At 43.9% G+C, this 27,930-nt stretch overlaps 1 protein-coding gene, 1 long non-coding RNA gene and 3 other non-coding genes across 8 annotated transcripts in view; all 5 read right to left on the bottom strand.

The window, feature by feature from the left end:
- Positions 1-4,522: 4,522 nt before the first annotated feature.
- LOC134503270 (uncharacterized) lies at positions 4,523-9,233 on the bottom strand. The gene is made up of 4 exons (XR_010068525.1): positions 8,888-9,233; positions 7,740-7,891; positions 6,566-6,647; positions 4,523-5,452 (listed from the first exon to the last, which is right to left on the bottom strand). It is a non-coding gene; the product is annotated as an uncharacterized LOC134503270 (long non-coding RNA).
- On the bottom strand, positions 6,184-6,390 carry LOC134503743 (small nucleolar RNA SNORA73 family). The gene has a single exon (XR_010068577.1). It is a non-coding gene; the product is annotated as a small nucleolar RNA SNORA73 family (small nucleolar RNA).
- On the bottom strand, positions 6,818-7,023 carry LOC134503741 (small nucleolar RNA SNORA73 family). The gene has a single exon (XR_010068575.1). It is a non-coding gene; the product is annotated as a small nucleolar RNA SNORA73 family (small nucleolar RNA).
- Positions 8,157-8,362, bottom strand: LOC134503742 (small nucleolar RNA SNORA73 family). Its single transcript, XR_010068576.1, has one exon. It is a non-coding gene; the product is annotated as a small nucleolar RNA SNORA73 family (small nucleolar RNA).
- Positions 9,234-12,553: 3,320 nt separating the features above from the next.
- Positions 12,554-27,930, bottom strand: part of PHACTR4 (phosphatase and actin regulator 4) — an 85,781-nt gene continuing 70,404 nt past the window's right edge. For all 4 annotated transcript variants that reach the window (XM_063312422.1, XM_063312421.1, XM_063312420.1 and 1 more), the window contains 8 exons: positions 24,116-24,695; positions 22,121-22,341; positions 21,128-21,284; positions 19,926-19,981; positions 18,467-18,528; positions 17,190-17,327; positions 14,455-14,531; positions 12,554-13,912 (listed from right to left, as the gene is read on the bottom strand). In XM_063312422.1, coding sequence (XP_063168492.1) covers positions 13,897-13,912; positions 14,455-14,531; positions 17,190-17,327; positions 18,467-18,528; positions 19,926-19,981; positions 21,128-21,284; positions 22,121-22,341; positions 24,116-24,695 — 1,307 coding nt within the window. In that variant the 3' untranslated portion in view covers positions 12,554-13,896. The remainder of the gene's footprint in view (positions 13,913-14,454; positions 14,532-17,189; positions 17,328-18,466; positions 18,529-19,925; positions 19,982-21,127; positions 21,285-22,120; positions 22,342-24,115; positions 24,696-27,930) is intronic.

Genomic DNA, 27,930 nt, shown 5'->3' with positions numbered 1-27,930 from the left:
CCTTTCTCAATCTGCTGAAAACAGAAAATTTGTTTTCCATCCTATGGCATCGCTGGCACTCTGTCTTTCTCCCCTTCCCCACGACTGTCAACGACTGCAGCTTAAGCATAGCTCCAGCAGTGGCCGTCAATGTTTTTTGCAGTAGTTAGCCAATATGCGGAAGTGGATTGTGGTGCTTCTGTGGGACTCCCGAGCACCCCTTATCTCACACCTTTGCAGAGAAAGGATTCTCCCTTAGAGAGAGGCATGGTGGGCTGCTTCAGTGAACAGGTAGTCCTCATTTAGCAACTGCCTCATTTAGCGACCATTCGCAGTTACGACGGTGATAAAAAGGAACTTATTATTACTATTATTACTAGATTTTTATCCCACCTTTTTAATACATAACACAAGGCGGCAAACATTCCTAATACTCCTTCCTCCTCCTCTTTCCCCCACAAGAACCCTGTGGGGTAGGTTAGGCTGAGAGAGAGTGACTAGCCTAAAGTCACCCAGACGGCTTTCATGCCTAAAGGAGGCCTAGAACTCACAATCTCCTAGTTTCTAGGCCAGCACCTGAACCACCACACCAAACTGGCTTTCTTTATGACCAAACTTTATGACCAATCCTCACATTTACGACCTTCACGGGTCTGTAAAGCAAAAGGAAGCCGAAGGAAGATCGTGAGCATAGTCAGTTTCATTTAGTGACCGCTTTGCTTAATGACCAAGTTGCCAGTCCCAACTGTGGTTGTTAAATGAGGACTACCTGTAATGTAATGGCAACACATGCAAGAAACATGGGGGGGGGGGGATTTAAGGCCACAAGCATTCTCTTGGCCCATACAAGTCTCAATGCCTATATGTCCATATGCAACTTTCAAGAGCAAACAGGTCCCACAACTCTTGAAAATGGCCCACTGTTAAGCTAACAATCAAGCAGAGATGACAGCATTACATCAGGCAGAAATTCTTGCTTTATCTCCAAGGCTGCAACCCCATACTGGGGTTTAGCTGGGAGAAAACCCCACTGGATCCAAGTGGGACTGCCCTATCAGTCTCCACCAGTTTTGGTTAACCTGGTGGTCTCCCAGGTAGGTAGGCCCACAACTCTAATCTTCCACATCAGGGCTCCCCAAAGTGGTCAGTATCAACCCCCCAGGGGTCAACGGGACTATCCAAGAGGTCCATGTTATTTATTAGTAATAGTATTATTATTAGTTAAAGTAGTATTTATTAATTTATTTTCATATAATAAATGTTGGGGGGTTGATGAACAACCTAAAACTTCATGAAGGGGTCGAGGAGCTGAAGAGTTTGCGGACCCCCACCCTATGGGAATCATGGGAGCCACAGACCAACACCTCCAGAGCAGTGTTTTTCCAACTTGGCAACTTAAACATGGGCGGACTTCTGGGAGTTGAAGTCCACCCATCTTAAAGTTGCCAAGTGGGAAAAACACTGCTCTGGAGCAGTTTCCCAACCGCAACAACTCTTAAGACCGGTGGACTTCAACTCCCAGAATTCCCCAGCCAGCATCTTCAAGTTGCTGCGGCTGGAAAACTGCTCTGGGGATACCGAGTCAAAAAAGCCTACCCGATCAGCCTGCCCGGCTTCCCACTCATCCTTGTTTCAAAATGAGGAAGAAAACAGGAGCCCTTTAAAGCTCGTCCTCCGCCCGAGGGCACCGCTGCTGCTCTTTTGCCTTTCGCCTCTTTCCCGCAACTGTCAAGGCAGCCGCCCGCATTTTGAATTTCCCGCCTGGGCCTCCCTTCCCGGGAAAGAAGGACGGGACGGGACGGGAAGGGAAGGGAGCCGGGCGGGCGGCCGGGCACTCACGCGCCGGACTCCGCCGCGACGGCCCCCTTCCCTCGCCAGGCGCTCCCGCGCGGCGCCTTCGCCCCCCCCACCCCGCCCCTCCCGCTCAGAGCGCGAAGTCGCCACTCGGCGTTCCATCCGCAGAACGTTCGCCGAACCACGTGGGCCACGACCGGGCCCTCCGGTAACTTAAGCGATCGGCAAGCTTGGGATGGGGGGGCGGAGAGGGGGAGGGGAAATGCCCCCCTCCCCCGGGCCTGGGCTAACTCTTCCTGCAGCTCTTCCCCCGCTCCCCCCCCCGTGCCCTCCTCCCCCGGCCAACTCACCCCGCTCTTCACCCGCTCGCCGCCCCCACTTCCAAGTCTGGCAAAGGTTCTCGCTCTCTCTTCCGCGACTCCCCCCTCCCCTTTCCCCGGCCTGATCCGGAGGCGCGTGCGCACTGGGCCATTGGCCGCGACGGCGGAGGAGCGCCCCCTACAGCCTGAAACCTCCCGAAACTGCTCAGAGGCGACGTGGGGTTGAAGGCCGTCCCGCGCCTGTTCCTTGTACTTCTTCGCTTTCCCGGTTTCGTTGCTTTTGATGAAGGGGATGGCTCCCGAGAGCCATTAACACGCAACTTGTTAGCCAGCGATCTTAAGTAAACGGCACGCAGATCGCGATGGACGCTGGAACGGATTTATGCCACAGGCTGGACCGGGTCGTTGCAGCCCCGTGTGCTTGCAGGTGCAGGCTGGCTAGTGCTGGTTACCCTGTGGCTAAGCATGTTGGGCTAGCCCACACCTTCAAAGTATTGTGCAAACCTAGACCTTGGCTAGTATAGTCCTCACTTAACAACCATTTGTTTAGTGATGGTTCAGACTTACAACGAAAAAAACAACTTACAACCGGTTCTCACACTTGTAACCATTGCAGCATCCCCAGTCATGTGATCATGATTTGGGTACTTGGCAACCAGTTCCCGTTTATGACCATCACAGTATCCATGGTCATGTGATTGCCATTTTCAGCCTTCCTGGCTGGCTTCTGGCAAGCAAAATCAACATGAACCACATGACTCGTTTAATGATGTGGTTCGCTTAATGCCTGCAATTTATTTGCTTAATGACTGCTGTAAGAACAGTCATAAAGTCAGGTTGGATTCACTTAATGACTGCTTTGCTTAGCAACTGAAATTCAGGTCCTAATTGTGGTCATTAAGCAAGGACTGTCTGTACAATATTCAGGAAAAGTACACGGCGAGAAGACAACTGGTTTCCCATTGTGCCTTCATGGTCTCCGTAGGCACTCCAGTACTTCTGCCTCCTCTCTCCAACCAACGCAGTCCATATCCATCCAGAAGCCTCTTGACTTCCAGAAGATTCAAGGCAAACCTGCAGGTACCAATTCAGCCTCACAGTTGTGCTTCTGGATGTTGGTTCTTTATCAGGTGCACGAACGTTCAAGTATAAACTGCCCCAAAGGTCACTGCCTTCCTGCACAATAACCCCTTTACAAGCTTTTTTGCCACTACTATGTTTAATTTTCCCTGCAGAAAATGGGAAAAATGCCTCATTGGACCAGATAAAAACTGGGCTCATAATCTGGTACTTCAAGGAGGAAATTGAAGTGCTTATTTTTAATAGATTTGCTAGCCCTTAAAAGCACTTGGGAGCTTGCATAACCCCAAATTCATTGGATAAGCAGGTGTGGCCTTGGAAATCTTGTTACAGCAGCAGGTTCCAAAGTCTGCAGCTTACTCCTAAGTTGCAATTGGTATTTGGATAGATATAAGCAGGGTGGCTTGATGAGTAACTTTTGGAAAATGGGCCAGCATATTGCACATAACGTCTTCCACAATGTGGTGCTACTGCCTATTTCACAGGGTTGCTACACAACCAGGAAAAAAAAGACATACCTTGCTTATAATCCTTGAAGGAAGAGCAGGCCAAAAATACAATTAATCGATTACATTGCTTCTAAAAACTCTCATCCTCAAAGATTGTGCTTTTAACTAGTTTATACATGGGAAGCCATTTACAGCATGGAAGGTTTCAGAGAACGCTTTGAAACAGCTGAGCCAGGAAGCTTCAAACTTATTGGCATGACAGGAAAGCATTAACTGAAATATCAATATGTGAACTTCCAGCTACCCTCAATAAGCAAGCAAAAGATAAATTGTGATAAATTAGAGATCACTCCTTTGGAATGGTGTTACCTCTGACATCCTGATCACCCCCTTCTTGATAGTTTCAGACAGCCATAAAAACACGACTCTTCAGGCAGGCTACAAAACCAGGAGACTGAGTTCTAGTCCTGCCTTAGGCATGAAAGCTGTCTGGGTGACTTTGGGCCAGTCCCTCTCTCAGCCCAGCACACCTCACAGGGGTGTTGTAGTGGGGAAAATAGGAGTAGTATTGGGTACGTTCCCTGCCCTGAGTTATTTATAAAAATAAAGATGGGATAAAAAAATTAAATAAATTTGGGGAAGAGTAACATGCTGAGAGCCAGTCTGGGTGTAGTGGTTAAGGTATTGGGCTAGAAACTGGGAGTGCTCATCCTGCCTTAGGCACAAAGCCAGCTGGATGACCTTGGGCCAGTCGCTTTCTCTCAGCCCCAGGAAAGAAGCAATGGCAAACCACTTCTGAAAAACCTTGCCAAGAAAAACTGCAGGGACTTGCCCAGGCAGTCTCTGAGAACTGGACACAATTGAACGATTAAAAAAAACCCATCATGCTACTTCAAATGGTGACATATCAGACTAAGAGTATATACTTTTATTAATGTTTGTTTTAATCTTGATACCAATACTGTAAGCTGCTCAAAGTCCAGAAATGTAGTAAAATGTTAAGGTGAGGTAATAAATTCCCAGCTTTGCCCAAGTCAGTGATCATGAAAAACAAAACATTAGGAAGCTATTTTCTATGATGCTGCTAAAATTCATTATAGTTGAAGTAATTAAGAACGCCATGAACGCTTGCATATAAAATAAACTTTACTGGTCTTTGATACAAATTATTTATATTTAAATATATAAAGGTTTGCAAAGTCAGAAACTAATGTTATGTTAGTAGGGAAAATATAAATGCCAATTATCAAGCTTCAGTAAAATATAAAAAGGACTGACAAAGGCAGAGGAATTCAGGATTATATCCCTACTGCTCTAAGTTTAACAGTTCCTCCCAACATCCTTTGCTCGGCCTGAACTCCCCTCACCCACAACAGTGCATCACGCTGGATCCCCAAATTTAGCTAAGCATGGTTTGTTAAAAATATTGTCTGAATTCAAATTAGCAGGCTCATGGATGTTAACCCATACATCATTACTTACAAACCACACTGGATGGGTTCACATGGCACACTTAAGAAAAACCAAGCAACCCACACTGTGGCTTCATACTGTTTAATCCCAGACACAGATTTGTTCTATAACCACCACAGTTGCTGCTGGAGTCTACACTGTACAACAGCTTAAGAACGGGGCGGGGCGGGGCGGGGGGGGTAAGATGGCAAATTAGACCATCAGGCCCATATTCTTATTAGCGTAGATTCTTTCATTAAGCCTTCTATCCAAAGCCGCTTGGTCTACTTTTTCTCCAGGCCTGTACAAGTAGGTTCTCTTCTATACCAATGCTGAGGACAGCTGATGCTTTCAATATTTTTTCTCCTTCCAAACTACCTGATGAGGGAAAGCAAAATATATTACACAAACGAACAGATGTTATTTCAGAATCCAGAATTGTATTCGTGACCTGATCTCAGTAATTCCATTCAGTAGAAGAAGGAAAATACCCATTAACCAAAAGCAGGAATTTCATCACTTTAAAGCAGGGTTTCTCAACCAGGGTTCAGCGAGAGGTCACTCGGGGTTCCCTGGGAGATCTTGATTTATTTAAAAAATCATTTCAAATTCCGGCAACTTCACATTAAAGAGATCGGTTTCATTCTTGATTTTTAGTTTGAGAACACGGGTAATGCATGTATACAGGCCTACCCACAAAACTGATATAATAATTTTGTAACTTCTGGCCTCTATTTGAGCCTGAATGTGCAGGGGTTCCCCGAGGCCTGAAAAATATTTCAAGGGTTCCTCCAGGATCAAAAGGTTGAGAAAGGCTGCTTTAAAGTCATGCGAAATATGATCCCAATTAAGTAATACATGTATAAATATTTTGTGGTTTATTGATGTTTTTCGTAACTACTTCATCTGGAGTTGGTTGGACAACTTGAGGCAACTTACAAATAAAACCCCACATCTGTCTACTGTTTTCACATTATGAAAACATGTCAGGAACTGTGAACCAAAGTCCAGAAACCTCACAGCTAGGAAACAGATATACCTACCCTTACATTAACATGGAGCATGAAGCATGAAGCAAAGCATAGAGAAAGAACAGGATGTCAGCAGAATAATGTCTCTGGCATGGTTTATCTCCTCTGTCACAGTCCAAAGACTCAGAGAAGCAGTAGGAATATGCAGGCTGCAGACCGGGGAGGTCCGCTTGCTCTCCAACGGCGTGGAAGGGGACTGTACGTCACAGAGCCCAAAGGCCTACGCTCCCATACGCCACACGGACAGAGCTGAGAGAGCACAACCTCTCCAGGTGTCCCCGTTGGGTGAATATATCAGAGGCTGCTGTCATCTTTCCAGGAGGGCGCACTCAATATACTGTAGCCCAGTGTTTCTCAACCTCAGCAACGTTAAGACATGTGGACTTCAACTTCCAGAATTCCCCAGCCAGCCATGTTACAATGTAAACAGGAAACAGAAAAAAATTACACTCACAAGTACCTTGGGCTTTTCAGAATACTTCTCACATGCATTTCAGGTATAAGCTGCCATTCCCATCCTCCAGGACAGGCTTTCAAGCGTGCTGAAATACAGAATTGGAAACGCAAAACAGATTAACATTGCCCTTCTCAAAACTGCAGCCCTTGCTTCATCCCTGAGTGGGTTGTGGGTCCCCCTCCTTCCTCACCATTTTTAGAAGGGTCCATTTGAACATGCAGAAATAAGATTAGGCACAGAAGGAGGCCAGCAGAATAATGTCTCCTGCATGGTTTATCTCCTCTGTCACAGTCCAAAAACTCAGAGAAGCAGTAGGAATATGCAGGCTGCAGACCGGGGAGGTCCGCTTGCTCTCCAACGGCGTGGAAGGGGACTGTACGTCACAGGCAAAAAGGCCTACGCTCCCATACGCCACACAGACAGAGCTGAGAGAGCACAATCTCTCCAGGTGTCCCCGCTGGATCAAGTTATGTGAACCACAAATTCCTGCATTTCTGAAAACATGGCTAGCCTTCATCATTTCAGACAACTGTAGCGCAAGATAAAATGGAGAGAAAGCCTCCTTGGTGAGAAACAGTGGGCCTGACAGTCATCTAAAAAGCCACCATCTCTCACTTGCCAATGACGACCATTATCTTTTCAGCTGGTCCTCTAGAAATCAGCCTCTTGGGAAGCCCCGTGCACTGTTACAGGCGAAAAAACATTTCCAGCAAAAGCAACTTCACTTACAGAACTTGCAACAGTCTAATGGAAGAAGGATTTTGTGCCCATCCAGATTACGTTACATCAGAACGCTCAGCAGCAATTTCACCACTACAGATAACAGCAAGGGATGATTCAGCCAAATCTGGAGCACCACAGATCTTATCCCTGCATTATCTACTTTGGTTTTAAGTACTGGAGCTATGATCAGTGTGCAGGTGTGCAAGCATATGCCTTTACACTGCTGGTGTAGGCTTGTTCCTAGTTTAAGTCTCTCAATAAATGACCAGACAGAACAGGCTTCAGTTAATGGTGTGCTCTTTTCAACCCAGCTAGAGACCTATAAAACCCAGAAAAACAATGTAGTGCTAAGCTTTTGCTGAAAGTTCTGTTAACAGCTAGCACTTGTGACCTATACATCCAACGGATGCCAAACTGCACGTGTATAGCTGAAAAGCCCAAGGCAAGCCCATACCTTTTGCTTTTGAACCAGGTTATATTCACAGCAGAGCATTGTTCATGATCTCAAACTGGTCAGAGGAGTGGCAGTGCCAACTATCCCTCAAGTGTCAGGAGGTGGATGGGATGCTCCATCAGCAGCAGAATCCAGCCAAGGCAGAAGGCTGGCTGCAAGGAAGAGAGAGCAAAGCAGGCTACATCATCACCTTTTAAACTCAAAGACGTTTACTTGACAATGGCTGGAAAAACTTAACAACTGGAACAGGTCTGCAGTTTTTCCCCAATTTCTTTTATACCACATTCTTTGAGGGGATCAGGATATTCCCACCAAGTACCTACCCCAACCACATCAGAGAAATGCACTGTACAAAATTCCAACCAGACATGCTTATGATTGCTTGGAAAATGTGAAACCCAGTTCTTGCTTGATCAAGTATGTCTCCTGCATGGTTTATCTCCTCTGTCACAGTCCAAAGACTCAGAGAAGCAGTAGGAATATGCAGGCTGCAGACCGGGGAGGTCCGCTTGCTCTCCAACAGCATGGAAGGGGACTGTACGTCACAGGCAAAAAGACCTACGTTCCCATACGCCACACGGACAGAGCTGAGAGAGTGCAACCTCTCCAGGTATCCCTGTTGGATCAAATTATGCTGAACACATCCCTCCATTTTTATAAATTCAATTAGAACTATAGGCAATTATTTATTCAAGGAAACAATGCCCTTGCTCGTAAATTAAGGAAGATACACTTATTTATCTTAAATAAAATAAAATTAAACTTTGCAGTCTGGAGAACCTGAAAAATTTCACATTTTTCCTGTTGTTTTTTTTAATGACTTGAATAAAATACTGCATTAGTACACAATTTTATGGGCTTACATGGCTATGATACTTGTTAAAATGGAGTCAAAATTGCAATCAGAGGATATCTGGAAGAACACCCTCACCCATAACAGCCAACAAAATGCCTTCTTCCAATGCCTACATCAGTTGATTGAAACTGTACTGCTGCTTAAGTATTTAGGCACAAGTGCATTAATTCTGAGCACTTAGGCTTTTTTAAAAAGTAAGCACAATCTTTAGAGTTGCAGGCTAGAGCAGTTTTAAGCAGCTATCCTTCAAAACTTGAAAAAGACATAAAACAGAGCAAAATATCATCAATACCTTGATGTTCCAAAGTGTTCACCTTTGAGTTAAACGGCATTTTCAGCAGCATCAAACAAACCAACAAGATTCTTGCCTGCAATCAAACTGTTGTTAGAAATGAATGCAACTGGCATTGGCACTAAGTAATGCATGTAGCATACCAGAACACCTGAGCTTGTAAACAATGGTAAGCATGAAGTGTCTGGTCACAGCATGTGTACAGATGCAGCATGGTGCTTTGTGAGCTATAGTTTATTCTTAAATTGTGCAAATCTAGGGACAATTATAGTTGATTTGGTAAACAATGGATCAACTCAACATGATGCATGCTTCACGCATACGCATAATAAATATTCTACCATCTCAACTTTTGCGTGTGTTAAAGCTGAACTGTAAGCTAATTTTCAGGAGAAGAAAAACTATTTTTTTAATCAAGAAGGCACATATAATGAGAAAAATATCCTAACTCCTTTCTTAAGGCCACAACTAATATATTAGATAGATTAATGCAGCCTTAATAAATAGAAACCTTGCCTTGCTCTCAACCCTATTTTGTTTTAAATAATTCTTCACAGAACATTCTTGTATTCTCTTATGAAGAAGCCACAATGCTTTCCAAGCACCTTGGCAAAGACCATTCCGGGTCTAAAGTCTGCAATGTACACATACAATGTACACAGAATTCCAATGAACAGAGTCCATCGGAGTTGGGCAGCTAATAAATCCAAATAAGTAAATGTAAGTTCAACACACTTAATCATCGCTTTTGCATTACTTCCATTATGTTAAAACTCGAGACAAATATTTTTACAATATTTCGGGGACGGGGACACAGGCTTCAGTGTATAACCGTGTAAGATTCACTTTGCCCTTTTCCAAAACACTACATGAAGCTACCTTAATAAAATAGAGGATTGCTAACTGCTGCTGCTGTAAACCTCTGTAACGTCAAGCCTCCTTTAATTTGGACTTTCTAACGGCCACTACTTTCTAGTAATGATATTACTAGATATTATAATGATAAATTAACGTCTTAACGCTCACTGCTTAGAGTTGTGCAAAAACCACCCGGAGTCGCTATGGGTCGGGCGGCACATAGAGTTAACAAATAAATCAATAAATCGGGATGTGCAATCCCACTTGTCCTTCAATGAGTTTTATTAAAATACCATAGACTATGAGATCGCCGCCGCCTTATTTAGCAAAAGCCACCATCCTCCCCACTCTCCTACCCTGCTCACCTCCTTTCGCCACGCGGTAGAGAAAGAACGAACAGCCCCCAGCGCTTTTATTTATACTACGCTGAGGATGCCGGGAAAAGCAAATGCCGCATGCGCCGAACAATTCCTGTTGACGGCGGCCGAACGAAAGCCAATGAGATACGATTGGGCTGTTTCGCGCAACCCTCGCTTCCGGTTCCTATGAGACGCCTCCGGTTGGGGGCAAAGCGTTGCTATATATTAGCCGAAACCTCCCAAACAGGCGAGGCTTGTGTCCTCCCGCGTTGTTGTCAAGGGACCATGATTCCTTGAAGCAGTCTTAGTTCCCTGCTTTATTACTTGCCCGACGGAAAATGCCACCGCTTGCAATTGGAGGCCGCACGTTTTACTGGACGTCGCTTTGGGCCACGGCACGCATGCGTGAAGCAGCGGCGAGCGCGCTCGCTTCAGCCCAGACGGGAGGAGCCCAAAATCTCGGAGGTGAAACGAGATTTCAAGAGAAAAAAGGGCGGAGCCGCTTCGATTGCAAGGACGCCCCCTAGTGATCAAAGAGGGGCAAGTTCCTTAGCAAGAAAGGTTTTTTTCCTCTAGTTTTCAGTTCCCAGCTTAAAATATTCTCAGACCTTCTACCGAACTATAGGAAGAATATATTGTTCTTTTTCTTAATCGTTTTAGAATGCAGGTGTCTATTTTTCAAACTTCAAACATAAGGCTTTCCCCAGCCTAGCTTTGCCCTGTATTGGACTACAGTTCCTAGAGGTGGCTGAAAAATTTAGGATTAAGGTTAAAATGGACTAGATTGCTTGGCTTGATTAGATCAAGCAGTGAAATTTCAGAGAGATTCTGCCTTGTTAGTGACCATTACAGATTTGAAGACTGATCAGTAAACATAGTCATCTTAGGAACAATTTTGCTTGCCATCGTTTTTTTTTATTTTCACCAGCATTCCTTTTAAAAGAAACCAATTGCAGGGGATAAACTAGCACCGAATTATCAGCTTCAACATATTGAAAACTGTAGCTACCAATATTGCCCCCAGTGCACTATAAGGACCATAGGCTTCACCATGAAATTTTTTAATAAACCCCACTTGGTTGGGCTTACACAACATATGTATACATATCCATCATGCTATTCCTTTTATGCATAAGCACCATTATGCAAAGTGCAGAAAAGTGCACACAATACATTAAGCATAAACCATAATTTAGAGCAGTGTTTCTCAACCTTGGCAGCTTGAGGATGTGTGGACTTCAACTCCCAGAATTCCCCAGGATGCTGGGGATTCTGGGAGTTGAAGTCCACACATCTTCAAGCTGCCAAGGTTGAGAAACACTGATTTAGAGCAATACACAAGGTTCATGCAATAAACCATGCCAAAACTAAGCAAACCATGTCTTAGCACCATGTGTACCCCACATCAGTGAGATCTTTGCACCAACCCCACTGTGCCCCCCCACCCTCCTCAATCCTTTGTGTATTTGGTGCAAGTTCACTTACAGCTTCTGTGAAATAACTGCTACTGGTAACTTCAGGAACCTTACCTCCAGAAGCCAGTTAAAATATTAACAAATGCAGAATTTTTTGTTAACATCTACTCTAAATCGTTGGGCACATCATTATGTATACGAGGTTTTGAAGAACACGAAAACAGAGTACACTGAACTCACTGGGAACATAAAAAGCCGCTTGGGTTTTGAAACAGAGGTTGCAAATATGTCAATAAAAGAAGTGGTTGAAATATGCATGCTCCTATTTCCTATCTACCTGTACAGATACTGAATCCCTCTTGCTCTGCAGGCAAAAGCCCCTTACCTGTTCATATGAAATTCAAATCCAGTATGGTGGGGGGAAGAAACATAATGAAAAGCGAAGAGTTTTTTTTTCCTAAAAAAATTTATTTCATAAAATCTTGTTGTTAGGAAGACAACACAATGATTTTCTTAATAGAGATTTTATACATCGTGAAAAAAACCTGCTCAGATCAAGAGTACACTGGCACTTATCCCATAATCCACATCAAAAGCTTTTTTCCTTGCATCGTTAAGAAAAATTGCTCCTAACAAAGACAAGGCCACATTCTCCTCCATTCACAGGAACACCAGAAGGGCAACTGGCATTGGCTGGAATGAGAGTATGGAGCATGAAGGCAATTTTGCCATGCCTTGTATTCCCCTAGGCCAGTCTTTCTCAGCCTTGGTGACTTTAAGGTGTGTGGACTTCAACTCCCAGAATTCCCCAGCTAGCCTTGCTGGCTGGGGAATTCTGGGAGTTGAAGTCCACACATCTTAAAGTCGCCATGGTTGAGAAAGACTGGCCTAGGCTCACCGATATGAGGACCAGTTCTTTGAGAGAAAGAATCCTAATGCATAAGCTTATCTCATCTGTGTGAGAAGCTAAGAATAGGTTGGATCCAGACGCTACCCTTAATCACCGCTAAAATCAACAGCCTTGAAATCAGAGCTAATTGATTTAAGGGGTTTTATTACAGAAGATTGGACCTGACTGATGTGACTGCTGAAATTCCTTCTTCTCCATAACCTTTTAAGATTCCTGGACCCTGCCATTTTGCATGTGTCCATCTTCCTCCAAGAACGGTTGGTAGTCGCAAAAGTAGCAACAGAATAAAGGTGGGGAAGCACAGCAACGGACAGCATATCAGCTTCAGCCCACGCACCTACAAGCTTCTACACGGGTGACCTTTTCCAGATATGTGCCGCCAAACCAATGATCAAGTACAGAATTCATGTCCAAACCTCCCCTTTGTATTTTTTCCCCCATTTTCTCACTCCAGCGTCATAGGACATGCATCCCAGATGTGGCTAGTGATACCATTCAGAACCATTCCATAAAATCTATTAATGCCATGCCATGCCATCTTTTCTTTTTTCTTTTCTTTCCTTAAAAGTTGGGTTTAAGCCCTTCTCAAATTATTACATTTCAGTACATTTTGCTACAAATCTAAGAAAAGGCAAAGGTCCACTCTAGTTTTAGGACGTTGCTTTAAAAAAAGAAGTCACGATTTTAAAAAAATACAGTATATTCCACGTCACCTGCGTCTTGAAGGCAACTCATTTCAGGCTTTGCAGCAGCTGTTAAACAGGCCTGGTGCATCCCCTCCCCACCGGAAATTAGGTCCCTTATTTGAATGATGAAGGGAGCTTCTTGCTGTCCATTATAAAAAATGTTAAAACTTCCCCCCCCCCCAAGATGCAGCATATGCCATGTTAGAGCTCAACAATTCTTCTGCTAGACAATGTACGATTGGTCAGTAGTGATTCTGCAAATTAGTAACTCCCCCCCCCAAAAAAAACATAAGCACCTTCCCCAAATCTCCAGTAATGTGTCAGTTAAAGTTTCTTCTGGATACAGCAAAACATAGATACGTGCACACTTCTCTCTCACTAGCTCCAAAGTCTGCTTGTTAGTCTGCTTTTTCTTTGAGAAAGGGGTATTAAACTGCTCAGAATCAGGCAGAAGATAAGGAACCGAGGGGCATTATCCATTTGTATTGCCATATATCTGAGGTATAATGCTTTCATTTGTTGCTTGCCCCACCGTGACCTCGTGGCACTTGAGACAAATTCCTTTCAATGAAATGCTAACTTTTGGACAAGGGCCTTCTTATCCCTCGCCCATTTCCTCATGAAGAGAAACTTCCCTTCTGGATATGTGAGTGAAGGCTAATTTCAAACAAGCCTCAAGATTCCTCTTCAACTTGTGAGAAAGGAAATGACAAACACCATCAGTCCTCTTCTCCTCCAGCGTCCTGGCCACACTTCTTGTTTTTTTGTTTTTTTAAAAAGCTCAGGGCCGATGATATCTGCAAGACAGGTTTAAAGAATCACATAGCATTTGGGGGATGGCAACATTCAGATCAACTTCTACATTTATGTGTCCCATCAGAGGGGACGTTCTCGATGCTAGGTGGCGCTAACTGTCCACAAAATGCACATGACAAAAACCTGATGTTCAAAACAATCTGGGTGAGTGACCTTGGGCCAGTCCCTCTCTCTCAGCCCAACTCATCTCATGGGGCTGCTCTTGTGGGGAAAGCAGGAGGAGGAAGGAGTATTCGGTATGTTTGCTGCCTTGAGTTATTTATAAAAATAATAAAGGCAGGATAAAAATAAAATAAAATAAATCTTCCAGGCCTACTTCCAAATAATCTGCAAAAACTAGGTTGTGCTGATTACAGCTACCCCTGTTGCTTGCCCCATGGCAGGCTCAGCTGGCAGTACAACTTATTCTAAATATAAGGGAGCAGCAGCAGGTCAGAAGCCAAACTCCACACATGGTGTGGCATGAACCTGGCCCTCCTGGTGTGGACAGGGAATCCACATGAGTAACCATCTCTTAACGTACCGAGTGAACTGCTTGCTCTCTTCATGCACTTCCATCTCAGAGCTCTTGAACTCATTCAGCTCCTTCCGGATGGCAGCCTATATAAAAGGGCAGAGAAATCCTATCAGTTCCCAGGTTTAATGATCATTTGATGCTATCAAACCAGTCCAGCATGAGAGCCAGCCTCCCATCTCTGACTAAATTCCATTTTACCCTAACCATCTTTAGCCATTGTGTGGCATTTCCTTTTTGAGTGTCGCCATTTAATAAGAACAAGCCCTGCGAGGTTGGAAGTTCAGGAAACAAGAACCCCTTAGATTTCTAGAAAGATCTTTATCACTAGTAGGTTAATGTTATGTTGTTGTATCGAGTCGTTTACGACTCATGGCGACCCCATCTATAACAGAACGGAATTCTGTTTGGCCTTGCCCCATATGCCTGACCGTTCCAATGTTTGCATCCATTGTTGCGGTAACTGCATCAATCCATCGCACTGAAGGTCTTCCTCTTTTCCACTGGCCCTCGACTTTACCAAACATGATCTCCTTTTCAAGCAATTGGTCTTTCCTGATGATGTGCCCAAAGTATGAGAATCTAAGCCTAGTTATCTTCGCCTCTAGGGAACATTCTGGTTGTATTTCTTCTAAAACTGATTTGTTTGTTCTTTTGGCAGTCCATGTTATTTTAATAATATTAAATAGGATAAAGTTATAGAACCTTGAAAGTCTACCAAAGTAATTCTTCTGCACAACTTACACCTATCTGTAGTGTAATTAAGGCACCATCTCACGCTTCCCCTCTAACCTGAATTCAAGACTCTCTTCTGCAAAGGCCTGTTCCTGCCCTTAGCTGCCTTGAACACCTCCTCACCCCATTTCCAAGATCTGTTGGGCACTGCATCATAAATAACCAGAACCAGAGCAAGAAGAGGCATAATTGGGACTAGACTGGAGCTGAGAGGAAACCATATGCAAGGTGAGAGGGGAGCAGCTGGCAGAAAGATCTAAATTTATGCCAGTTTAGGACTCACAGGGTGTTTTTTTAATGTGACCTCTCAATCCTCCTGAATTTATTAGGTATGTAATATACATGCATGCATGTGTCTGTGTGTACACACAGAGAGATAAGACATGCCCCCATGCATGCACGCACACACAGCTTTTTATGGTCATGGTAGCAGTCAGTTCCCCATTTTTGGTCTAGCTCAGGAAGTATCAGCCTGCAGGAGTGGGTGGATATCTGGTAGGGAAGATCATGAGATGCAGCAAGAAAGGAAGCGGGTGGGGAGAAGGCTCTTGATACTCAGCGGAGGTGAGCAAGAGGATAAACTTCTTTATTTAGCCGTGCTATTAATATGAACATAGCAACAATATATTAAGAATAAAGAACGTTGAGTCCTCCAGATATTGCTGTCTGAACACCAAGTCCCAACCCTTCATCACTGGCTAGACTTACTGTGTACTGGGTAGTGGCAGAGTTTATAAACATTTGGGGAGACCTGGATTTCCCATCCCCAGTGTAAATGATGCTTTACAGCAGGGTTTCTCAGCCAGGGTTCCTCAAGAGGTCACTGGGGTTCTCTGGGAGATCATGATTTATTCAAAAAATTATTTCAAATTCAGGCAACTTCACATGAAAGAGGTAAGTTTTATTCTTTATTTTCAGTTTAAGAACACTGTTATGTGTTATGTTCTTAACACATAGATACAGGCCTGCCCAGGAAACGAATACCATAATTTTGTAACTTCTAGCCTATAGTTGAGCCTGAAAGTGCAGGGGTTGCCTGAGGCCTGAAAAGTATTTCAAGGGTTCCTCCAGGGTCAAAAGGTTAGGTTGAGAAAGGCTGCTATACAGTGTACTAAGTCTGTAAAGCTGATGCTCTAAAACTGATGGAGGGGGAAAACTATAAAACAACAACCAAAAAAAAAGTGACAGAAAAGGTACACTTTTTTCTCTGATGCATACTTGGGCTTTATTTGGTAGAGGATTACAGGATTGCATCAAAGGCTATTAAAAAAATTGGTCTGGATTTGAAAACAGTCCTGGGAATAAAAAGACAGCTGAGAGAAAAAATGGGGTCATATTAGAGTACAGGATATCTTCAAAGAACTGGTGGAGCAAGGCTCAGGGCTTGTGTTCACAAAACACAGTTAACTAGATCACTTATAAACCTAGAGCAAGCTAAGTGAAATGAGTATCAACCATGTTTGGGGGGTAGCTCAGAGTGTTACTTAAACCCAGCCTGTTTTGGGAGATCATTGAATTGTGGGGGGCAGGGGGTTGTATATAATTTTTATTAAAGACATTTTTAAAAGAATAAAAACAATACAAATTTTGAAAGAGAAAAGTAAGGAAAGTAAAATAATAAGTAAGTGAGAAAAAAAGTACAAAGAAAGTAATGGGATGGGATGGGATGGGATGGGATGGGAAGGGAAGGGAAAGATTCAATGAATTGTATAAACTTAGAACATGTATTAATTAAATTGCTTCTGGTTGCAATTCAATGTGCTGGTTATCACCTATAAAGGCGATATAAGTGGGGAATACATGCTGGCTGGGGAATTCTGGGAGTTGAAGTCCAGACATTGTAAAGTTGCCAAGGTTGAGAAACACTGCTCTACTGTAAGTTTTAACAATTAATGATTTAATAATCCAGCTGGCCAGGCTGGACACTGAATTGTGTGAACACAGCCAAAGCAGGACTGTATTAAGATCTGAGGGGAGGGAGGCCAAGCAGAAAGCCCTTGCCTTCTTACCTTGTCAGCAGGCGTGAGTTTTGTCCATGGCTTGTCTGCTCTCCTGTCATAGTCATGGGCATCTGTTACCTCCACATATTCATTAAACCTCAGGATCTTTCTGGCCTGCAGTTCAGCCACAGTAGGCCTCTGGCTAAGCTAAAAGGCAGAGAGAGAAAGTCTATGTAATAAAGTCATCGCTTTGATTGCTACACAAGTCGAAGGGAGTCCTAACAAGGCCCTGATCCCTGTGCAACATCACACCTCCTACTGTAACAGGAGACACCTGAGCATTGCACTGGGGCAGCAACTCAGGAGGGTAGAAATGCCTGTGTGCAATTGTCCTCTGCAAAGTCTTACTGTAACAGTTTTGCAAGACTAAGTTGCAAAGACTTAATTGAAAGGTATGAGGATGTCACAGCCCATCATCCTCACATGGTAGTGACTAGTTAGCACTAGTGCCAACAGTGGTGCTGCAATAATAAGGCCAGAGTGTCACTTACCTCCATTTCCTTCCATCTCCTTCTGGCCTTTACAATCTCAAGTGTTAGACTTTCAAAATAAGCCTTTGCTAAACATATCTTGGTTTTCCTCAAACCGGCAGCCTTCAGATGTATCGGGACTACAGGCTGGCTGGGATTTCTGGAAACTGCAATCCCAATACTTCTGGAGCGTGCCAGTTTGAGGAAAGCTGAGACATATTTACCAAAACCTCATTTCAGGGTTTTGAAAGTCTAACACTAGAGACAGCTAAGGCCAGAAAGACAGGGAAAGAAACAGAGAAACTTTGGGGAATGCACTTTACATGCCTGGTCCAACATCCCATTTGGGGCTCACACTTAACGGCATACCCATCTTTGCAAAGAATTCAAAACAAACATTGGCAGTGTTTCTCAACCTTGGCAACTTGAAGATGTGCGGACCTCAACTCCCAGAATTCCCCAGCCAGCCATGCTGGCTGGGGTATTCTGGGAGATTAAGTCCGCACAGCTTCAAGCTGCCAAGGTTGAGAAATACTGGGTTAAGGTGAAGGATGGAAACACCAAAATAAATGTATTCAACCAGAACGGGGTCAGACCACGTATCCTGCGTTTTGCCTATCTTTTTAATTTAGAGCACAGACTTGGCAATAACCTGCTGACCCACAGCATGCCAGATTCCAAAGCTCTTGCCACCGTATTCCTGGACAGAGTCTGTGAATAAATCCTGCAACACCCCACCTGCTTGCAGCATACTTCCAGAGGTCACCACCTACAGAGCTCTGGCAAACGGGAAGAATGTCTGCAGTATTTCAATACCTTTCGAGTGAGCCTCCGTTTTATTTCCCTCTTCTCAGCCTGCCGATCAGCCTCGTTTTTTGCTGCCAAAGAGGAGGGAAAAAAAATGATCAAGATGCTAAAATCTCCTTCCAACTTGGTTACATGTGGACTGTGATTAAATAAAGTCTCAGAATATTAACCAAATATGTGTGTATGTACGTTGAGCAAATGGTTTCCATAAGATGAGTCCTGTGCACGGGAGGTATTAGGAATTGTGTTGGGGGAGATTTCATAATGCATAAATACAGTAACAAATTCTATTAAAAGGCATAAGCTTTTGTGAGCAGTAGTCTTCTATCTTTTAATAAAATTTATTAGCTGGAAAAGATGCTGTCAGGCTGTCTTAAAGCAGGTAAGAGAATTTGCAGAACTTCATTTTGGGAGAAGTGAAGGAATTCTCTCCAGAATTCTTTCCCCCTATGTAGAAATTCCTGGATTTGGCTATCTCCCTCTTCTATCTGTCAGGTTTGACAATTTTCAGGTCCATAATAAGGAGTTGTTTTAACTCACTGCCCATCCTAGCCTACCAAACATGATGATCATGGCCACCCTGAAGTCTACCATCCCTAAAATGATGCCTCCAGACTCCTTAATTTTTTAAAAAGAAAACGATACAATAGCTGAAAATTCATGATATTACAGAAATCTCATGCAACCTTATCTAATGCAACTCTTTCTAGCAACAGGGTTCCTTGCTTCTCTTATAAAGAAGCCGTACGACTTTTCTCTGTTTCTGCAACTTCCTAAGAAGCAAAAGTGAGCCAGCATTTGGAAAGAAAAATCCCTTCCAGGTAGACCAAAAGGTGTTTTCCTCCCTCCCTCCCTCCCAAACGATGCTTCTTTCTTTCTTTCTTTCTTTCTTTTCTTTCTTTTCTTTCTTTCTTTCTTTTTCTTTCTTTCTTTCTTTCTTATCTATCTATCTATCTATCTATCTATCTATCTATCTATCTATCTATCTATTTATTGCTGGTTATTTATTACTGGTATTTCTATACCCTCCACTCCACTCAGCTCCATGCAGTTATAGTCTGGATCACCCACCACAGCTCTGAATTCCTGATAAATCAAAATGAATGTTTCTATGCAAGTCGTAAGCACAGAAGAAGCAGAGCTTTTGCCTTGGGCATCGGCAGGTACCAGACGCCTTTACCGAAATGACAAATGCCATGCTGCATCATGCCACAAGCTCCCCATCAGTTTCTACGTGTGTGCATGTCATGATGCATGTACAAAAAGTGTGTTTATGACATAAGGCATGTTCAAAATGCACAGCACTATTTTTATCATTCTGCCCCCTTATTGCTCATGGACACCACTGGCTTCTGACCTCCACTGAGAGCAGCAATCAGAGAGAATACCTCACCAGCAGAGGACTCTAAAGTGATGCAAGAGTATCAACTATCTGGCAGATAAGCATAAGGGAGTTGCCATTACTTACGCTGAAGTATATTCCTTTGCTCCAATTCTTCTGCTGTTGGTCTCTGGCTTAATCGCCTTTTTATTTTTGAAAAGAAAAACACTGTTTTAGGCAATGGCATTGCTCTGGGGCCAGCACACAAAAGCAAGCTTCACAGTGGTCGTAATAAAAATGACCTCTTTTTAAAGATAACAGTTTGGCTTCGAGGGCAAAAGAGTCGGAAAGTGCAGGGACAGGAGCACAGCACAGGAATGCAACTCTTTAAATCCAACTGGCCTTTTCCTGGGGTTGCTCGAGGGCTGTAGGGACCAGCTGCAGGATGCCTGGGAAAGGCATGGCTGCTTTAAGGGGTTATGGGCAGGTGCTACATGAGCCCACCCTCTGCTCCAAAACACCTCTGTGCTCTGGAATCCAAAGTGCTGCGCAGCCCCATCAAATGCCCCGCTGGAGAAAAGCTTTCCTCTTGTAATGACGCAAAACAAGCTAAAAGGGCCAGGCAGACTCCAGTGGTGCAAGATCTGCTGGAAAAAACTCTGGAGCCTCAAGGTCTATCAGCCAGAGCTGGTGGAGTGTGAAGCCTTCAAGTTAAGAATTAGAGTCCAATTTATAAATGAATTTATAGGCCTTTCATACAAACATTCAACAGCCTAATTTAGAAAGCAAAGCAAACAGAAAGTACTTTATTCTGGTTGCTATGGTCAAACAAATGGAGGGCAAGAAACCCTTGCCAACCTATAAAAATCCATCAACTGATCCCAATCTACTTGCCGTCCACTCCATTACTAAAAAAAAAAAAATACAGGACACTGAACAGTATATCTACATCAGGAGTTTTAACCCCAGCTGTACTCCAGGATTCCCCTAAAGATCTTTGTTTCAATCCATGGCCCGGATTAAGACTCCATTTTCCACTTTTGACTGCATGTATAAGTTGATACTTTATTAAAGAAGAATCACCCTTCCCCTGAAGAGATTCCCGGGAATTTTAGGGCTCTGCAGAAACTGTGGTGCCTACGAATAATTCTGTTTAAAGGTACATGTCCTTAGCCACCCATCTAGACTGAAGCTCTGTTCGTGAAGCTGCCAGGACCTAAACAGGTAATGGGGCTGCGTACCTTTAAAACTGGGAACACGGTCTGGGTAGCAAACACACTTACTCATCCTTGCAGCCAGTCCCTGAACTCTTAAGAGGCTTGCTTTTACTGTACCTTAGCCCATCCTACCTGATTAGTGTTGTCCCAATCTGCTGCCGGATTTCATTCCACTCTTCCTTGCTCTTCCGGGGAAAGGTGCTCTCTTTTGGTAACTCCTGCCGGGGAGCCACGTTTCCCAATTTCATAGCCAAGGTGTCTTTCCTCTTGACTTTATTGGCCAAGGCTGCTAGGGAGAACAAGACAGCAAAGGGATGGTCACCAAACAATCAAAAGGGATTGATGTATTTCTTGATAAAGTTTAGAGAATGGCCCAACTCCATAAAGTCTTCAGAGGTGTACAACATTTAAAAGTATCAAAAACCCAAATAAAAAAAGAACAATGTACATCCAGAAGAAAAACATGCACAAAAAATGTAAAACTAAGGTATGAGCAGCTATGCCCCAAACATTTAGATTCTGTTCCAGTTCTACATTCATGATACACAGTATGAGATTAAGGATGATGGATGTATTACTTGGGGCAAAAAATGTTCAACTACTAATTGCATTTTTTGTTGTCCTCAGCCAGTCCATGATTCTGATACAGGTAGTCCTCACTTAACAACCACAATAAGTGCCAGGAAATTGGTTGTTAAGCGGTGCAGTCATTAAGTGAGTCACCACATGACTGGACCTGATTTTACGACATTTTTATGACAGCCATTAAGCAATCACGGGTCACTAAGTGAATCACCGTGCTTGTTAAGCCAATCCAGTTTCCCCAATGGACTTTTTTTGCCAGAAACCAGCAAAAAAAGGTTGCAAATCACGATCACATGACTGCAGGACACTGCAGCTGGTCATAACTGTGAGCCAGCAACCAAGTGCCCAAATTGTGATCACATGATTGCGGGGGTGGTGCGAAGGTTTGCGACGGTTGTAAGTGCAAGTACAGGTCATAAAGCACTTTCCCCGAGGCCACTGTAGCTTCAGATCATCGTTAAACGAGCGGTCGTTAAGCGAGGACTACCTGTATAAGTAGAGCAGATGTGTTCCTAAGGACAGAGAAGAGGAGATCCTTACTGTTGTGGCTTTCATCTTCATCTTCCTCCTCTTCCTCTTCCTCCTTGTACAAAATGGGTCCCTCTGAATCCGAATCACTTGGCCCCTCTTCTTCATCCTGCACAGTCTGCAGTACGAGCCTAGGAATAACTGCAACCATTGGAGCCTCTCCAATGTAAACATGGTGATTCAAAGGACATGCATCTCCTGAGCCATCTTCCTCCTCTTCTTCATCGTCTGGACTAACAAGTAAAGGCACGCAGTTATTCAAATATTATATAATAATACCTATTATTATTTGGAGTGTATGTATTAATTGTCTTTTCAGAGGTTCGGAAAGGAGCTCCATAAGTACTCAAGCAAAGCAAAAGGACCAATGGATGGCCTGCATAGTAGCCTACTATATTGCAGGCAAAAAGAGATGGGTATTATTACAAACACCAAAAGGAGACTTCCCCCCACAAGGAAGATGGCCTGGGACTATAAATTCCAGAATTCTGGGTTGAATTCTAGGAGCAATAATCCCAGCAGTAATGAGGTGCAATAGATTGGAAAATGTTTGATCTGGAAGATCTGAAGATGCACATTTACTTGTTTTTAATTGTCTCCTGAAAGGAAAGGATCTTTTCTCAGCCATTAACAGCAGAGGCTCAGGAATGGCAAATGTACTGGGAACACAACAGAAACACTCCCCCATGCCAAGGTCCCAATCAGATTAAGCCTCCGTCATCTGCCGTCTGGACTGGAAAAATTCTCTCGCTTAAGGAAACGAGATTTGTTTCTGCCAAGCAAATTACCGAGAGAAGAGAAGTGCGGAATCAGCCCTTCAAGGCAGTCCAGACAAGAAGCACAAACCAAGAGTACTGACTACCTTTACTGTAAGGTTATGGTAACAGAATCTTGCAAGTAAAACCTTGCCTTTACTTTCCAGAGAACGAGGGAGGGTCCCTTCCAAGATGCTTCCCACGCCCCCTTTCCTTCTGTGGGCTGAGATATCTTTTGCACGATGGTTGTCTAGGCTGCGTCTCTTCCTCCTCCCTCCCAGGATTATCCTCACAGACCATTACAGGTATTGGTTTGAGTGGGGGGGTGTGGGGGGGGGGACAAACATTGTTTACTTTATTCTGGCCCCATCTACCTGGGACATCCAGTCTCTACCTCATCTGGATACATGACTCCTGGGGGGAAACCTCTCACCCTCCAGCACAGTCTACTTCAGCCATTCCCTTCATCTCATTCAATTTGGGCAATGTGGGTATTTCAAAAGGCACTTCAGGTAGGTATCCACTCGGCTTCCTTTCTATCCAGTGCATCTTCAGTGAAGGACTCTCCTTCTTTCCGTTCCTTCCTCAAGTAGAACGTATCAGCAAGCATTTTGCAACCAGTCTTGCACAAGCACATCAACTGACCATAGACATAAGCCCTGTCTGCCCTCCTAACGCAAATTAAAATGCAAAACGGTCAATAGGGTTACTCCACAATCTTTACGCAGCACGATTCTCTCCTTTCAGATTTTTAGTGATTCGGTTATGCAGAAGACCAGGATAAACTGAGATCAGGTAGTCTGTGGTTTAGCGTACTGTGGGTCTCAGCTCCGGCCTTAGCACACGGTATGAACCTGGTCATCCTGTTAAGCCATGATATGGCTTCTTTGTTTAACTACCGCATATTATGTGAAGACAGCAATCGTCTTATTTACCCAGGCTTAGGGTTAAGCACATTGCATGACCCCAGCCAACAGATCAACCACTTGTAAATACCTTTAGATATCCTTCTCCACTCTAGTGCCCTCCTGATGTGCTGGACTGCACCATTAATCATTTCCAGACAGTGTAGCTGTTGGTCTCAGGGAAGGTCACCTTAATGCCGACTTTTCACAAAGTATACTCAGTAAACGTCAGCTTGAAAAGGAGCAGCACAACCATCAATCTCAGTCTACGCTTGGGAGCCAGCACAAACGAGGAGACTGATCTGACCACACCCAACTTCTGACTAGCAAACCAAAACGTGACTCACACTTTCAGCAGCTCGATGGTAACAGGCAGGGATCTCGTCCTGCCTACGGTCCCATTATCCTCGCAGGAGCCTTCGTTCTCAAAGAGCAGCGAGTGAGCCCTGTGTGAGCCTTCAGCAGGTGGGGTTGCTGGCAGGGGGCTGCTCAGTGCCTGCTGGATGCGGATGTGCAGTGGGACCTGGGGCAACCGAGGAAGCCCCTGAGGTTCTCCAAACCCCTGCTCGGCTGCTCTCTTGGCTGGATCCAGCACTGAAAGGCCTTCTTGCTGAGTCTCCATCCGCAGCTCTGTGGAGAAGGGAGGCTCTGCCCCATAGAGGGAGATGGGCAATGGAACGTTGGGGGATTCTGATGGAATGTGAGAAGGCAGTGGGGGTGAAGGAACAGCCGGAGGGAGAGTTGAGATCATGTATGGAGGTAGTGAGGAGGGATAGGATGATGACATGATCCTCTCATTAGGGGATCTGGGAGCAGTGGCCGATTCTAACAAGGAAGGTACATTCAGCGGGAGGCCCCTCTTGGGAGGCAGAGGCGGAGAAGGCTTCAACAACGGCGTGCCACTGTTAATCACCTGAGATAATTCAGCTAGAAGGAAAGAGAGAGAGAGATACCCATTATATTGGGTGAAAATGAGAATCTTCATCATAGGATAGACCTAGGAAGGGACCCAGGACTGCAAACGTAGGGCCTTTCTAAACCTTAGACATGCATGACAAGCTAATATGTTAGGCACCCACATACCATTCACAGAAATGGGGCAGACATCAGCAAAATTGTTAAGTCACCAAGACTGTTTAAAAACCCTTTTAACAGCTCAGCCACTAACTAATTGCTCTGCATACCTACTTCATTTAACTGGAGCTATGTTACCTTGACTGGATGTAATGTTTCATTATTTGCCCTAAACTAAGATTTCCAGTTTAGTGTGTTTTATTAACAACACTGAATCATCTTGTGAAGCTTTTATTCCCCCCACTCCACCCAAGGCAAGGTACAAATACATTAAATATACAAACAAAGGTATTCAGTTTGAATCTAGCATAAGCCATTCATGCTATGGAGCAGTCTTGTGACGCTGTTCTTTTTTGACCCCAGTTCCCCCAACAATACATTTGGAGGAATATCAACCTACATCTGAAAAGAGGGGAAGAGCATTTTTAGATTGCTGTTACACTTACACCCTGAACAATGGATTTCTGCCCATTATTTCACAGGCTAGGTTTCTGACTTCACACGATGATGATCAACAACAACAACCTGTCCAAGCATGTTTATGCAGTGAACCAAGGTATCAGTTTCTTTCTTCTTTCTTCTCTCACTTTGCTGTCTTTGTACAAACTGCTACAAACTCTTTGGTTGTCTTACAAATGCAGGTAGTCCTTGACTTACGACCACGATTGGGACCAGAACTTCCATCGCTAAGTGAGGTAGTCATTAAGTGAGTCACACCCAATTTTATGACCTTTTTTGCCACGGTTAAGCAAATCACTGTGGTCATTAAGTGAATTACATGGTCATTAAGCAAATCCAGCTTCCCCTATTGACTTTGTTTGTCAGACCCAGCTGGGAAGGTTGCAAATAGCAAACATGTGACCCCGGGACACTGCAGCCATCGTAAATACATGGTTACCAAGCACCTGAATTTTGATCACATGACTGCAGGGACACTGCAATGGCTGTTAAGTGCGAGGACCAGTCGTAAGTCACTTTTTCCAGTGCCACTGTAACTTCAAACAGTCACTAAACGAATGGTCGTAAGTCAAGGACTACCTGTATCAGATAAATAAGCAACTCTTATAAATGTGAACCAGGTGGAACTTGCTGGGAAAAGGAAATTCACTCTGAAAATTTGTAAGACTTGTGTCTTTACCTGACTTGCAGACCAATCTTCAATATGACAAGAAGTGGTTTTGCTAGACAGGACAGGTTGTCCAGTTACAACTCAAAAATGCTAATTTGGGCTGAGGGCACTTTCTGAAGATAAAAGCAAAGCTTCTAGTTACCCTTCCATATAAAAGAAGGCAAAAATAAAGACTTATCAAACAAAGATAGATACCGTTCATTCTGAACCTATCAAGTCAGCCCTAAGCACCTTTTCATGCATTCATACATTCAAGCTGTTCAAGTTTATCTCAGTGTAGTAGTATTTTCCAATACTGGGACGTTTTCTGAGATGACCTCCTATCAGACATACATAACCTCAAGTCTCTGAGTCCTCTCCAAAGTTACTCATGAATTGTGGTGCCAGGATGAGGAAAAAGTTATGTTGAAGCCATGGACCTTGCATTTAGTTGCAGGCTGTTTCAAACGTAACAGTAAACTATGGTTTGTTTTAACTATGTGTTAAATAATCTAGATTGTGCCAAGCAATAAGCATGGTTTGCCACCCATGACTGGGTTTGCACCGTGTGTAACCCAAAGGCAAACAAGTTGTTTTACGGTTTAAGGCTCACAGTCTTAAGAATGAACAAGGGAGAGACTGCTGTCTCTTGAGTTTCCTTTCACCTGAAACACATACACACTCCCCTACCTACTCTGAGCTGCTTCCTTCTCAAGGAGCTTTTCCTTGTTCTAGATTTGTGTTCTGCCAATGTAGTAAAGCTTTGCAAGTTAGACAAGCGTACAAGTTTTTGTGGTCACTGCCCTGTGTGTCAGAAACAAAAGTCCCACATGCATGTGGAGCTGAATTGCAACATCACCCTCCACCCCCCACTTCCACGTTGAATTCTTAGCAGGTGAGCAGGAACAGGTGTAGATATGCAAGATTGGCTTACATGTCACTCTTCTTTCTCTCCACACCCTCAAACCACAGGTATTTCAAGGCCCTTCCCTAAAAACGTTAGCTACTTGCTGGTTTCATTCTCGTCCCCTCCCCACTGGGGTCCTATTTCCAACCAGCCCAGGTGAACAGCTAGCCTATAGAGATATTCTCACTGAAATTTCATTAGCTGGTAGCTCTAACAGACTTTTTACATGGCAAGCAATTGTACAGCACAGAGACTGTCCGTGTAACCAATGCCTTCTTCCTGAACTGCATGTTCTCCAGACGGATTTCAGGGCATGACTTCACTGCAATGAAATCTACCAGCAACCTGACAGTCTGGCTTTACATTTACTGAAAATTAACAGAAGAAAATAAACAGACTAGAACTGAACAAATCTGTCCTCAGAAGCAAGGGTTCTTGTTTCGCATATCACGTTTTGATCAGTGTGTTTGGACTATTTGATGGGCACAGTTGAAGAACTGTAAAACAATAATGTAACAGGGAAATGTTTTTCACACATGTAGCATATTCTGATCACGGGCATCTTTGGGGGGCAACAGGGAGCAAGTGACAACATGTACATCATGAGACAAATGATGCAACTTACAGACTTGTGTCAGATATGTCATGATGTTAAGTTGCATCCTTTGCATGATGTAGTATTTTGGATATCATCATGGCTTGTTACAGATGCCACTGATTCTGAAACAGGTCAAGATTTCAGCTTCTCCCAAATGCCACTGATGGCCAAAATAAATATGTAGCTTCAGGGCAGAGCAAATCTGTTTACATAATTCTTAGAGCAGGAGTGGGCATGTTCGAGGGCTTGGGGTCCATGATTTTGAACTTTCCAAAGGAACACAGGAAACCGTTAACTGACATGAGGTCATCACTGGGAAGGAGCAGGTCAACTATTATGACCCCCATTAGTATGATTTTTCTTTCTTCCTTCCTTTTTACAACATTAAGGGTGGAAATCACAGAAGACCTTGTCTGGAAGGCAAGGCACTCCCATTTTTCCTTTTACCCCTACCCTTATAATAGCCTGAAACCAG

The sequence above is a fragment of the Candoia aspera genome, chromosome 10 (genome assembly GCF_035149785.1).
Source record: "Candoia aspera isolate rCanAsp1 chromosome 10, rCanAsp1.hap2, whole genome shotgun sequence".
Lineage (NCBI taxonomy): Eukaryota > Metazoa > Chordata > Lepidosauria > Squamata > Boidae > Candoia > Candoia aspera.
Note: the sequence above shows the minus strand (reverse complement) of the source record. Positions and strands in the feature narration are given on the sequence as shown.